At 35.9% G+C, this 12,254-nt stretch overlaps 2 protein-coding genes and 1 non-coding gene across 3 annotated transcripts; 1 reads left to right on the top strand and 2 right to left on the bottom strand.

The window, feature by feature from the left end:
* Window positions 1–491: 491 nt before the first annotated feature.
* LOC132064643 (uncharacterized) lies at window positions 492–8,683 on the bottom strand. The gene is made up of 2 exons (XM_059457704.1): window positions 6,844–8,683; window positions 492–1,037 (listed from the first exon to the last, which is right to left on the bottom strand). Exon 1 carries the CDS (start codon window positions 8,622–8,624, stop codon window positions 6,903–6,905), a length of 1,722 nt encoding a protein of 573 aa, XP_059313687.1. The 5' UTR covers window positions 8,625–8,683; the 3' UTR covers window positions 492–1,037; window positions 6,844–6,902.
* Window positions 2,161–3,098, top strand: LOC132062161 (uncharacterized). Its single transcript, XM_059454791.1, has 2 exons — window positions 2,161–2,274; window positions 2,520–3,098. Exons 1-2 carry the CDS (start codon window positions 2,161–2,163, stop codon window positions 3,096–3,098), a joined length of 693 nt encoding a protein of 230 aa, XP_059310774.1.
* LOC132065833 (U4 spliceosomal RNA) lies at window positions 6,043–6,194 on the bottom strand. The gene has a single exon (XR_009416807.1). It is a non-coding gene; the product is annotated as a U4 spliceosomal RNA (small nuclear RNA).
* Window positions 8,684–12,254: the final 3,571 nt, after the last annotated feature.

The raw sequence follows: 12,254 nt of genomic DNA, 5'->3' as shown, positions 1-12,254 counted from the left end.
TTTTTATTGAACCGGAGTTTAAACCCCGAACCTCAAGATATTAGGCTAAAGACAAAAATTAGAGACCAGTGCCTTCGAAGGGAAATCCGCCCAAAAAAATGGATTTTAGAAAGTAATTTGGTTTACTGGCGGAAAAAATGATTTGTGAAATTTTAGAAAGTAACTGGTTACATTGCGGGAAAACAATTCAATAGACCGTATTTTTGTTTTGCAAGTACTAGTAGCGCTGCTAAGTGGACATGCAGCTCTGCCCATGCAGCTCAACGCATATTGCTCTTGCTTGGAGTATAGTTTTTTTAAAATAAAAAAGGAGCTGCAGATACTGAACCATCAAGTTCCTGAAAAATGGTTTCGCGTGTTACCAGCAACAAGTTTCTGCAAATATTAAAACTGTTGCATTGTGATAAATAAATGCTCATCATGCAAATTTCAGCAAAGACTTGACTGCATTCACTGCACACTAAGTTCAGGTATCTTCGACATTAAGCGCAAATAAGGAAGGTCTGGGATTTTATTGTGGCAATGTTTTTCTACAAGTATAAAGGATATTGGTGTTATCCAACATAATAAAAAGGGCTTAACCTAAATTGCTGAATAATGCATGCTTTGGTGGTTTGGTAGTTTATCTTGATTCTATCGGACATACTTCTCTTTCCTTTTGTTTCTCTTTAAATTTTAAACCACCAAAGGGATGAAGAATTATATCAATGGTAAGGCTAATAATATAAACACAGAAGAAGGAGGATCTAAAGTCTTACCCCTTTTAAGTATGAGATAAAATACAACCTAAAAAGTAACAAGGATTCGAACTCCTGTATAAGTCATGGGAAAGAAAATCACTGAAAGCTTCGAATCCATCCTAAGGTAATAGTGATTGAAGTTTGAAGTCAAAACGGTTGTGCTCGGAACCAGAAAAATCCCAGACTCGCGCGAAATATAATCACCGAATTATGTACTCTTCCTGAAACAACCTCCCTCTTCAATCTCCAATATAGTACAGTATCTGATATCCGGTATTTATTGGCAGGTGTAGATTCCTGCCAGAAAGAGAAATTAAAATGCAAATTAGAGATAAATCCCCAGTGAATCATTTTGACAAGAGAACACTACACAGCTATTCATCCTTAATATCTAAAAGATCCTTACGTTAATATTGATGAATTAAAAGGTGTCCTGTATTATCATAGTATTATCATAGTTATTAATTCTAACAAAGAAACACTTAAAGGAGAATTTAGTTAATAAACATTTACAAAAGAACGAAAAAGAGTTATCATCAATATTTTGATGCAATAAGAGGTTGGCCTAATGAGAGATCTCCCTTTCAGAAGCTATTAAGGTTATCACAAGCCAACTGACAAATTCACAGAAGTTATGACTTCAGCAGCATAAACATTTTCCTTGACAGCACACATAGAAGCACCACCCCCCACCCCACCCAGGACCAGGGAAAACAAGATAACAAACAGCCTATACTTCCATTTTGCTGAACCGCAAAGGATATCCTTATTGTGCCACTTGGCATACACTACACCAAACATGAACATCAGAAGTGCATATTTAAATAACATGATTCAACCTGTTACAAAGTTTTTATTTGGTCCAAGGTGCAGAGTTAAGTAATGATATCATATTAATGAATCTCCCTCTTGGAAGCAGCTAATGAAAGATCCTTTTTGACAAGTCAGCTTTTCTGAATGATAATTCTTCATTAATATCTTTCATTGCATCTCTCTAGAAAGCTTCTTTTCATTCTTGGATTCTGAACTTTATGAGGGAATCACTGTTGTATACTATCCACACACACAAAAAAAAAAAAAAAAAAAAAAAAAAAAAACCATTTTGCGAAGCCTTGCAATTTGCAAACTAGCCATCACTTGCCAATACTTTGGGGCATGAAGATAATGGACTTCATTTTCCTTATAGAAGAAGTATCTCATCAAAAAAAAAAAAAAAAATTATAGATGAGGTGAGGTATATTAACTATTCAAGTTTGTGTAAAATTTCAATTTGATGTGACAGATCGCACCACACTTGAAATATTAATTGTTCCAAGCAATTCAACTTTTTATAACTAGAATGTGATCTATAAATAATTATAATTGTATCATCAGCTTCGTAAAGGTAATAGTTTGCATGTAACAGGAAAGAGGACAGAAAATGGATGCAAGAAAATCAACTGGTAAAGAAGGAGAAAAGTGTCTTGTAGCTGAAATTACTGTCCACTCGCAGCAATCAAGTCATACAAAGAATTTAGAATTTTGCAGAGCAAATGTGAACTCGCCTAGCCTATCGCGTTACATTTGGGCGAGAACTCCAAAATCTAAAGATAGTTCTATGGCTCCAAACCTATTTCTGATAATAAGATATAAACTCGTCACCTTTTAAAGGAACTGGCTTAGTACATTGTGATTGTAAAGATTAGAGGATCTGATCAAACAAGGCATATAGCCCTGTCAACCAGTTCCCACTGTGTAATCCTTTCTAGTAAAAACATTGTGTGTTCGAATTTTGATCAGGTTTTCAGGAGAAAGAGGGACCATCTTCTAAAGCCTAAGTACTCTCCAATATCTGATAATATAAATGCACGTGTCAATTGGATAAAATGTTGTATATCCAGTGTGAAGTTCTCTGTTCTAATTAATGGAAGTCCTGAAGGTTTTTTTCAATCTAGCAGGGGTTTGAGGCAGGGAGATCCTCTGTCATCTTTCCTATTCTTATTAGCCATGGAGGGGGTAAATTACATGATCAGAAAAGCCAAAACTAATGGACGGATAAAAGGGATTGGAACCCAAACCAATAGGGGTGAAGACATGGAAATTACACACTTATTGTATGCTGATCACTCTTTGGTGTTTTGTGAGGCTAAGGTTGAACAAATCAGACACCTAAAGGCAATATTGACCATCTTTGAAGCCATCTCAGGCCTCCATGTTAACTGGAATAAGAGTTTCTTATATCCAGTGAATCAGGTGACTGATCTACAGTTTCTGGCAAGTAACTTGGGCTGTCAAACTGAGTCACTGCCCACAAAGTACTTGGGAATGCCTCTGGGTGCCAACCACAAGGCACAAGAGATATGGAATGATGTGTTATAAAAGTGTGAAAAGAAATTGACAAGATGGAAGAGTCAATATTTATCTCTTGGGGGCAGACTGACTTGGATAAATTCAGTCTTGGATGCCTTACCTACTTACATGATGTCTTTGCTTCCTATTCCTAGGGGTATAGGGAAGAAGATTAACAAAGTAAGAAGGGAATTTTTGTGGCATGGTAACAAAGACAAGAAAGGTTATAACTTAGTGGAGAGGGAGACTGTGACACTCAGCAAGCAACATGGTGGCATGGGGATTAAGAATCTCAGACTTCATAACCAGAGTCTACTCCAGAAGTTAGTCTAAAAAAAAAAAGAGTCTACTCCAGAAGTGGTTGTGGAGGTTTGCAAGGAAGACAGATCTCTCTGGAAGAAATACATACCTCAAAAATATGGTTTGTTGAATCAGTGGACAACAAATGAAGTAAATGCTACTAATCGATGGAGTGTCTGGAAGACTATTAGAAGAATGTGGAATGAATGCAGTGAAAATTTGAGCATAAAGGTGGGGGATGGGACAAAAACTTCTTTCTGGGAATATCACTAGATTGGGCATTGTAATCTCAGAACTTTATTCCAGGACCTACACATTCTCAGTCTCCAAAAAAATGACAAAATATCCCAAATGTGGACAGAACAAGGGTGGAATATTTTGTTAGAAGGGCACTAAATGATTAGGAAATAGGAAGTCTTAGATTTGCTTTTGGTACTTAATTCCTTGACAGGAACACCACTAATGTTCCAGATAAACCAGTTTGGAAACTATGCACCAAAGGAAATTTCACTGTTAAAATCAGTTTATTGGGAGAAGAACAAGATTGTAAACCCATCTCTGGTTTGGCCATGGAAACTTATTTGGAAAGTTAAAATTCCATATAAGGTTTCTACTTTTGTTTGGTTAGTTTTGACTTTTGAGGAGGGCTTATCTAACATGACTTTTGAGGAGGGCTTATCTAACACAAGAGGCTCTACAAAGAAGAAGTCTTCAGATATGCTCAAGATGCCTACTTTGTGGGAAAGATGCAGAAACAAATGAGCATTTATTCCTACATTGTAGGATAACTGCACATCAGTGGCACATGTTTCTTTTGTATCCTAGGGATGAAGTGGGTGTTACCAAGATCAACTCTAGAATTGGAAGAAGAAAGGCAGAGGAAGATTGGTGGCAGGCCATTCCAGCTTGTATTTGGTGGTCAATTTGGAAGGAAAGAAACTCAAGACAATTTGAAGATAAAGTTAGTTCCCTTCAGATATTTAAAATGAAGTGTCTTAGTCTCTTTTATTTTTGGTGTAAACAAGATATAGTAGGGGGAAGTAGGTGATTGGGTAGATTTTCTAGGCAATGTGTAAATTGTAACTACCTGGCCACTGTTTTTTGTGGCTTTACCTGTTAAGTTTCACATCAGCATTTTCATGCTAATACTTTTGGATGGAATACGAATGTTACCTTATTCAAAGAAAACAAAATGCATGTGACGGAGATGGAAGAACAAATTTATAGAGTGTAATGGAGAACTTATGATGCAATGAGAACAGACAATGAGCAGAGCATACAAGCCTTTCTTTGTTTAAGGCGCATTGACTATGACAGCTTACCCTTTTGTACGACAGGCCAGCCAAGAAATAGGAGGAATGAATTAAGCCATTAGGTTTTGGTGCTTTCATTGCTGAAATCTTCTAAGCTCTTACTTGAACCTAAACCGACCGAGATGTAGTCATGGGCATGTGAGAATCTACAGGGCTTTGTAGGACCGAACCCACATATGTGGCAAAATACAAGATCACTAGTGGGAAGGAGCGAATGCCAATCAAGATGAGGTAAGGCTAATTTTCCTCAAAATCTATATAAGTTGAGTGCATGAAGTCACTGGACCGAGCCAGAGCACCCAATCCTCTAGGGTGACCACTTTCGCCTTACCAAACTCTAGAAACTCCAAATGCAGGCCTAGACCTTTTTATTATTATTTACGGGACAAACTTTGGGATGGTAAGATCCAAGCATTCCTATAGCTATTTACTCGACCGCTAGATATCTCTAGAACACCCTTAACAAAGGTAAAAATAGTCAAATTTGAAAAAATAACTTCTTTCATATATAATTTTATTGGATTCAGGAGTGAAGAGCTTGCATCTAAATCTCAATTACATTTAAACCAAAGGTTTGATTCAAATTCCCACTTTTGAGAAATATTTTTTTTTATTTTATGACATGGGAACCCGCAGCCGCTACCCTTCGGGGTCGCGCACAGGTTAAACCCAGCTCCTGTGCAATAGCTCGCAAACCACACAAGAGAGATAACCCGCACTATGCAAGCCCCATGCGATGAGCTCGACCCAGAAGGCAAATCCCCTGCTACCGTAGGCAGGGGGTTTCGAACCTAAGACCTCCACGATGAAAGCAAATGCTCAACCAACTAAGCCACCCTTGCGGGTACTTTTGAGAAATATTTAAAGAATACAACTTACTAATTGCTCGTGGTTTTGCATATTTTGCTTAGTAATACCTCATTATTTCAGTAAGTACACTGTCGAATCCCACATCAAACTCAGCTGTAAAATCTCTAGGGTTAAGGTTCCAAATTACTGGTACCCCGACATCAGTGAGATTTCATATCCAGTAATCAGAGCATCTCATCAAAAATGATTTTCTTTATATAGAATTTCACTAAAAAGAATCTCCATAGAATTTCTGAATAACCTAACATTAATGTCTACTTTCCTCATTCGCAACCTTCCTTTCATCATTGCAGCTGTACGTATCAGTTTCAAGCGCTCCTAAAGTCTGATGTACTTTTTTTTTTTTTCCGATAAGGAAAAGTCTGATGTATATATGCAATAGCAGTCTGTAAAGGTGGATCTTCACCTCTTGAACAGATCAAGAATGGAAACTCATCATTGGGCAACCAGGTTTGATATTGTAACTTCATTTTTATTTAATTTCTTTTTAGGGCTTGACCCCAAAGGCAGCCCTTCCAAAAGTTCTCAACCGCCAGGGCAGAACCCAGGCCAAAGAGGGGGTTCTTTTGGAAATAGTTTTCAAACAGCACTAAACGCACCTCAGTTAGTACCTCACTAGCTGTGCCGCCCCAAGAGCAAAGATTGATACCGTAACTTAAACATATGAAATAAAGCAAAAGTGGATGTCCAAAACTTGACAACTCATGATATGAAATAAAGCAAAAGTGGATGTCCAAAACTTGACAACTCATGAGCGGTGAAAGTTCAATCCTATGTGCCACACACATGAGCGGTGAAAGTTCAATCCTATGTGCCACACACATGAGCAGTGAAAGTTCAATCCTAGGTGCCCCACACATGGAGACACCAAAAGGTAGTCTTGAGGAAAAACTGAATTTCAAAAGAGACCATTTAAATGCATGGAAAAGAAGTAGGGTCCACAACCATCAAATCACATATGTCCCGACAAAGTACATACAGAATTTTAAGGCATTACAGCAACCACTTTGAATCAGAAATGAAATTTTCAGCCAGCGAGAAGCAGGACAAGAGCGGAACAAACAAACATTTCTTCTAAACAGAATAGGGAAAACAAAAGATTCACAGGAGTCACTACGTTAAATCCAGCACCGCATGTGATGTAACACCTCAGACAATAATCAAATAACTGTTGGGGCCTGGTAGTTTCTTCATATTTCATCTAAAATGAGTTTACAAATGATAAATAAAGCACCCATAGATCAAGACAAGAACATTACAAGTTTATCAAAGGATATGATGAATCCTTTTACCTGTACAGTTCAGACTTCTCGCGAAGTACCGCTTACACAAAAAAGCATTAGCCCGAATGTCAGACATTTGATGATACATTTGATGATGCCCTGGATTCCACCGACCAATTTGTAGGTATGTTGGGATCAGGTGTTGGTTGAGGAAAAGTATTCTCATGCACATCTGACCCTGGCTCAGAGCATTTTTTCCTTCTGCTATACTTCAACAAAAAGCGGTCCTGCTGCGTATTGCAGCTTTCAGCCTGCACAGTATTATTTGCGCTAAACTCACCCTGAACAGTATTATCTCCGCCAGAACTCAAGGGGCACAAGTTATGCTGTGAAAATTCTCGCTGAGAAGCTCGAAGCCCAGAAAAATCTCTACAGTCATCATCACCAAGATTGAGCTCCTCTGTCATAAGGTCAGATAAACCAACCCTTTCTTCGCACATTTTCCTCTTTAGTCTGCTCCGCTTGTATGTAAGTAACTCAGCTTTTGAACAAGCAGAATCAACACAAGACCCATGCTCATTCATTGTAACACAAGGTGGAGCCTCTGAACAAGTCTGGCAGACTTGTTCCTTCAACCTACGAGAGTACACCATAACACATGGCGATGTATCTGAACTAGCCTTGTCAACTTTTTCCTTCAACTTTGTGCGAGAGTAAACTGCAACACAAGGCGGAGTCTCTGAACTAGTCTGGCCAACTTTTTCTTTCAACCTAGTGCGAGAGTACACTATAACAGAAGGCGGTGCCTCAGAACTAGTCCGTACAACTTTTCCCTTATACCTATTGCGAGAGTACACCTTAAGCCCTGTATCACCTGGATAATTAGAAACAGTCTGGCCTAAATCTAACAATTTACATGATACATTACTCGATTCCAAATTTTCAGGATCACCCACATAGCTGCTCGAGTTCACAGGGCATATGGTTTTCGAAATTCGCCGCGAGTTATTCATGGCACGATGCAATTGAAACGCGAATTCTGCATCATTTACAGCTTCAATCAAATTAGTATCATCATCTCTACTTATACTACTGCTTTTCAACAACCCCTTATTCTTATCTTTCTTGTTTACTAATTCCGATTCATTCTTAGCCACGGCAGGCTTTCTCAAAGGAATTCGCAAAGTCGTATCCCTTGCTCTCAACGCTAGCACAACCGTCCTTTTGCCTTCAAAGTTAGCATCTTTTCCAATTCTTCCAAATGATTTAACATCAGTAGTAAAATTTAGTGTCTTTTTACAAACCCCAATTGATTTCCTAAAGAATCTTGGAACCCAACAATCTATACAAACAAAAGATCCCAACTTTACCCCTTCTTCACTATAACAAAAAGACCAAGGCTCAGAATTTCCATACCTACTAACACACTCCTTATGAAGACTTCTTTTACAGCTACAACACTTGAAACATTCATCATCATCCGTGTTCTTGAAACAATAAGGGCATGTTTGGCCAGTACTCACACGCCTGATGCACTTCTTGCAAAGAAGAACAATCCGCCAAACGCTGTCTAGGGTTTGAAGACGGTCATTAGGATCAGTATGGTTGATTCGGACATCACAGCCATGACAATCTGAGAAATTAGGCAAATCCCTAGTGACCCTTTTGCTTAATTGATCCAATAACGATGATGATGAGTTTGAATTTGAATTAGTGGAGTTAACGGGGATTAAATTTTTAGGGTTTCTTGGTGGTGGTGGACGTGGTGGTGGATGGCGGAAAGATTGTTTGTTTTCTTGAAGGAGATGATGTGTCATGTTTTGGTGGAGATTATTAGGGTTTTGCGCCATTGTAAAGTGTATTTTGACATTGTTTGTGGTGGGTTCACATAAACAGCCTGGATGTTGTAATACCTCATCGTTTAAATATGTTGGATATATGTTGGTTAGGCAAACCCAAAAAAAAAAAAAAAGTGAGTGAATGGTGTATAAGGTACTGTAAATTCTGATTAATTTTTGGGAGCGTTAAAAGAGCAAACATTATAAGCTTTTTGCGGGGAAATTTGCAAGTACAGTTTGAGGGAGGCGAGTGTTGATCCTATCTTGTAAGTATTCGGATTTTAACAGTTTCGGTGAGGGAAACTTGAAAGTACAATTTGAGGGAGGCGGATGTCGATCCTACCTTGTAAGTATTCAGATTATAACAGTTTTGGTGAATAGTCAATCAAAATAATAATTTCGGTGAACAGTCATGACGATATGATACAAGGAAGCTCCGAATTTGATTAATTCCTAATAAAAAATTTCCCTATTGCTTCATTCCTAATGTATCTCAAGCACAAAGGGATGAAAATTTGAGGTTTCTAATTTAATTAATGAGGATGCGCAAAAAGAAAAGGGAATGTCAAATGTGAATGAATAGTGGTATGCAGGTAGTATAAATTTTGATCAATTTTTACGAGTGTTAAAGAGTAAACATTATAAGTTTTTTCGAGGAAACTTGCAAGTACAGTTTGAGGGAGGCGGGTGTCAATCTTACCTTATAATTATTTAGATTATAACAATTACTGTGAACAGTCAATCCAAATAACAATTCCAATGAACAGTCATGACGATATGGTACGAGGAAGCTCCAAATTTGATTAATTCCTAATCAAATATTTCTTTAATGCTTCATTCCTAATGTATCTCAAGCACAACGGAATATGAATTTGAAAGTTTCTGATTGAATTAATGAGAATGTGCACACAAAAAAAATATTTCCCTAATGCTTGACTCCTAATGTATCTCAAGCACGACGGTATATGAATTTGAAGGTTTCTGATTTAATTAATGAGGATGTGCACATAAAGAAAATGCACATTAATAATGCTTTTGATATGGATGTTGTTAACGGCATGTCTGCCATATAGATTAATTTTGTATTATAATAAATCTAAATTACAAGATGAAATCAGAGTACCATCTCAGCAAAGGAGATCGAGATGCTTGGTGATAGGAATAAAAGTGTTTCAAATATCCAAATTTTTTTATTAAAAAAAAAAAAATATATATATATATATATATACATATATATATTACATATGGGTTAGGGGAAGGAGAGGGGGAAACGGGGGAGAGGATTAGAACATGGGGATTCAAATATCCAATTGAGTTATTGTTTTTTAGTTTCTAGCTCGATGTCCTCTTCTTCTTCAAACTAGCTAGTTCAATACCGACACTAAAGTGATTATTCTTCCTCTTTTTGGTATGAGGTTTATTAGATTCATGTTTTGGGATCGAATTCTTTTCCAGAAAGCCTGCTAACCTAGATATAATTACCAGAAAAGATGAATGTAATATAGAGAAGGAATTCAATTTCAAAACTTAGCATTTAGGATTAAGAAAAAGATAAGAGGGTGGAAATAATTGTATAGGTAATCAATAAATTTTTAAAATGATAGTTTAAAGTTGTCGAAGAAATAGAAATATCGAAAGAATTTATGACCAAATATTAGACCGAGATCTAAAATTTATTAGAAGGTTTCTTCAATATAAATTCACTACGCAATAGTCTAAAGTTGTAGAAGAACTACAAAATATTTATGACCAAGGTCTAAAGCTTTTCAGAAGGTTTTTCAAACAAATTGACTAAGAGAGTGTTTGGTTTGGCTTTTTAAAAATAATTTATAAGCTAAAAGTTATAGACCCAACAGTCTAAAGTCATTTGGAAGTAATAGAGTCATTTTTTTATCAAGCTGTAGCGTGAAAAGTTATACTTGCAAAATTACTACATTATATAAGCGAGATTGTTGGGTTTTTTGTCGTCCTCACAGGTTTGCTTCCCCCATTGAAAGAGTGACATGTGTTTTTCAACTTTTAGATTTGTTGTCCCAATTTTATTTTGCCCCTAATTTAATTACGCATTGCTTCAATTCCACCATGCAATTTGATAAATAAGGCCAACTTTTGGGATGTTTTATAAGGCCCATATTACATTCTCCAACCCCTCTTGTGCTGCTTATTTCTTTTGAGCTTTTCTCAACAATAAAAATGTCATAACTTCATTCCATTCGTCTCAATTTATGTGATACTTTTTATTTCTTGACAGTCAATTTGATTAAATTTTTAAGCTAGATTGAACTGAATTAACTTAATATTTTAAGAGTTAAAATTTAGATATTTAAAACTATGTAAAAAAAACAATAAATTGCACCTCTTGTCCTATAAATATAATCAACAAATAAGTTTTAAAATGTTGGCCAAAGTTCACATAATTTGAATCTTGAAAAGCGAAAAGCACTTTATAAATTGGGACAAAAAAATACGTTGCATCATATATGAGAAGTTTTGGGTAGTTTAATCAAACTGAAATTGTATATTAATACAAAATCTTACATAATATCTTTTGCAAAACTATTAAAAGTGCCATCACAATATCATATGATAACTTTTACTTCATTTGCAATGATCCCAATAATAAAAGCCAAATATCTTTTTTATACATAAAATAATATTGATATTAAAAACTAATAGATATTAGGACTAAGTTCGACTTCTTGAATACTAATTTCACGTGGTATTATGAAAAACGTGTTATTGTATTTTTACGAACAAAATGCTTATCATTGTTGCATTTAGAAAAAGTTCCAATATACTAACAAAAATAATTGAGAATAACTATTTGTATATTAAGTTACAATAAACATTATGAAATTGCCTTTAATGTAGGTTTACTTTTCCAAGTTAAAAGAGTGTGAGGCCTATTACCCGTTTATTTTTCTTGGACTTCCACATATTGCACAATGAGCCTATGACATAATAATTGTATTAAGAGTTTAAGAGACATTTGACATTGCACATATTCACCGCTTGATGATCCGTCTTATAAAATGGGTTAATTAGAAAATAAATTTACAAGGTTATTGGCTGACTCAAAAACTATAGACTCCAGCACCCCCATTGCTTATAACACTCTTCGGGCGGTTTTGAACTTTCCATTACTTATAACACTCTTCAGGAGGTTTTGGACTTTAGGCATTCTCATGACTAATCTGTCAAATTTTTGTATGATGAGCTTGCTATCAGTAATGCTTTCAGGATAGCTACTTAGATTGGTGAGAGTAGTTTTGTATTATTTATTACTTTCAGCTTAAAATTGGTGTTCGCGTTTATTTTTACTCGTAGGAATGTCTAAAAAAAAGAATGAACCGACATACTTTATTTTTAGCTTCAAAGTTAGTTGAAATATAATTTCAACAAAATCTCGAAATACCCAAAACATTAAAGAAAAATAAAGAAGAGAATTTGTAAATAAATGATAAGCTTCATTTGTAGACTCATGCTAAGTGATACATCGTTTTATTTCACCTTTTGCATATATATGTCACTTTTCCACTATTAACAAATCATAATATCATTACTTATGTGATGTTGAAAATTATGTTAGCATTTCTAAAATATCAAAATATATTTCTATGGTTAGTCAATATATTTTGATTT

Source organism: Lycium ferocissimum, chromosome 7 (genome assembly GCF_029784015.1).
Source record: "Lycium ferocissimum isolate CSIRO_LF1 chromosome 7, AGI_CSIRO_Lferr_CH_V1, whole genome shotgun sequence".
Lineage (NCBI taxonomy): Eukaryota > Viridiplantae > Streptophyta > Magnoliopsida > Solanales > Solanaceae > Lycium > Lycium ferocissimum.
The sequence above is the reverse complement of the archived record's forward strand: the minus strand, read 5'-3'. Positions and strand labels throughout refer to the sequence as shown.

Coding starts and splice junctions, on each gene's coding strand:
- LOC132062161 (XM_059454791.1), top strand. CDS start 2,161: ATGGATGCAAGAAAATCAACTGGTAAAGAAGGAGAAAAGTGTCTTGTA. Junction 2,275..2,519: donor TAGAATTTTGCAGAGCAAAT/GTGAACTCGCCT, acceptor AATTTTGATCAG/GTTTTCAGGAGAAAGAGGGA.
- LOC132064643 (XM_059457704.1), bottom strand. CDS start 8,624: ATGGCGCAAAACCCTAATAATCTCCACCAAAACATGACACATCATCTC.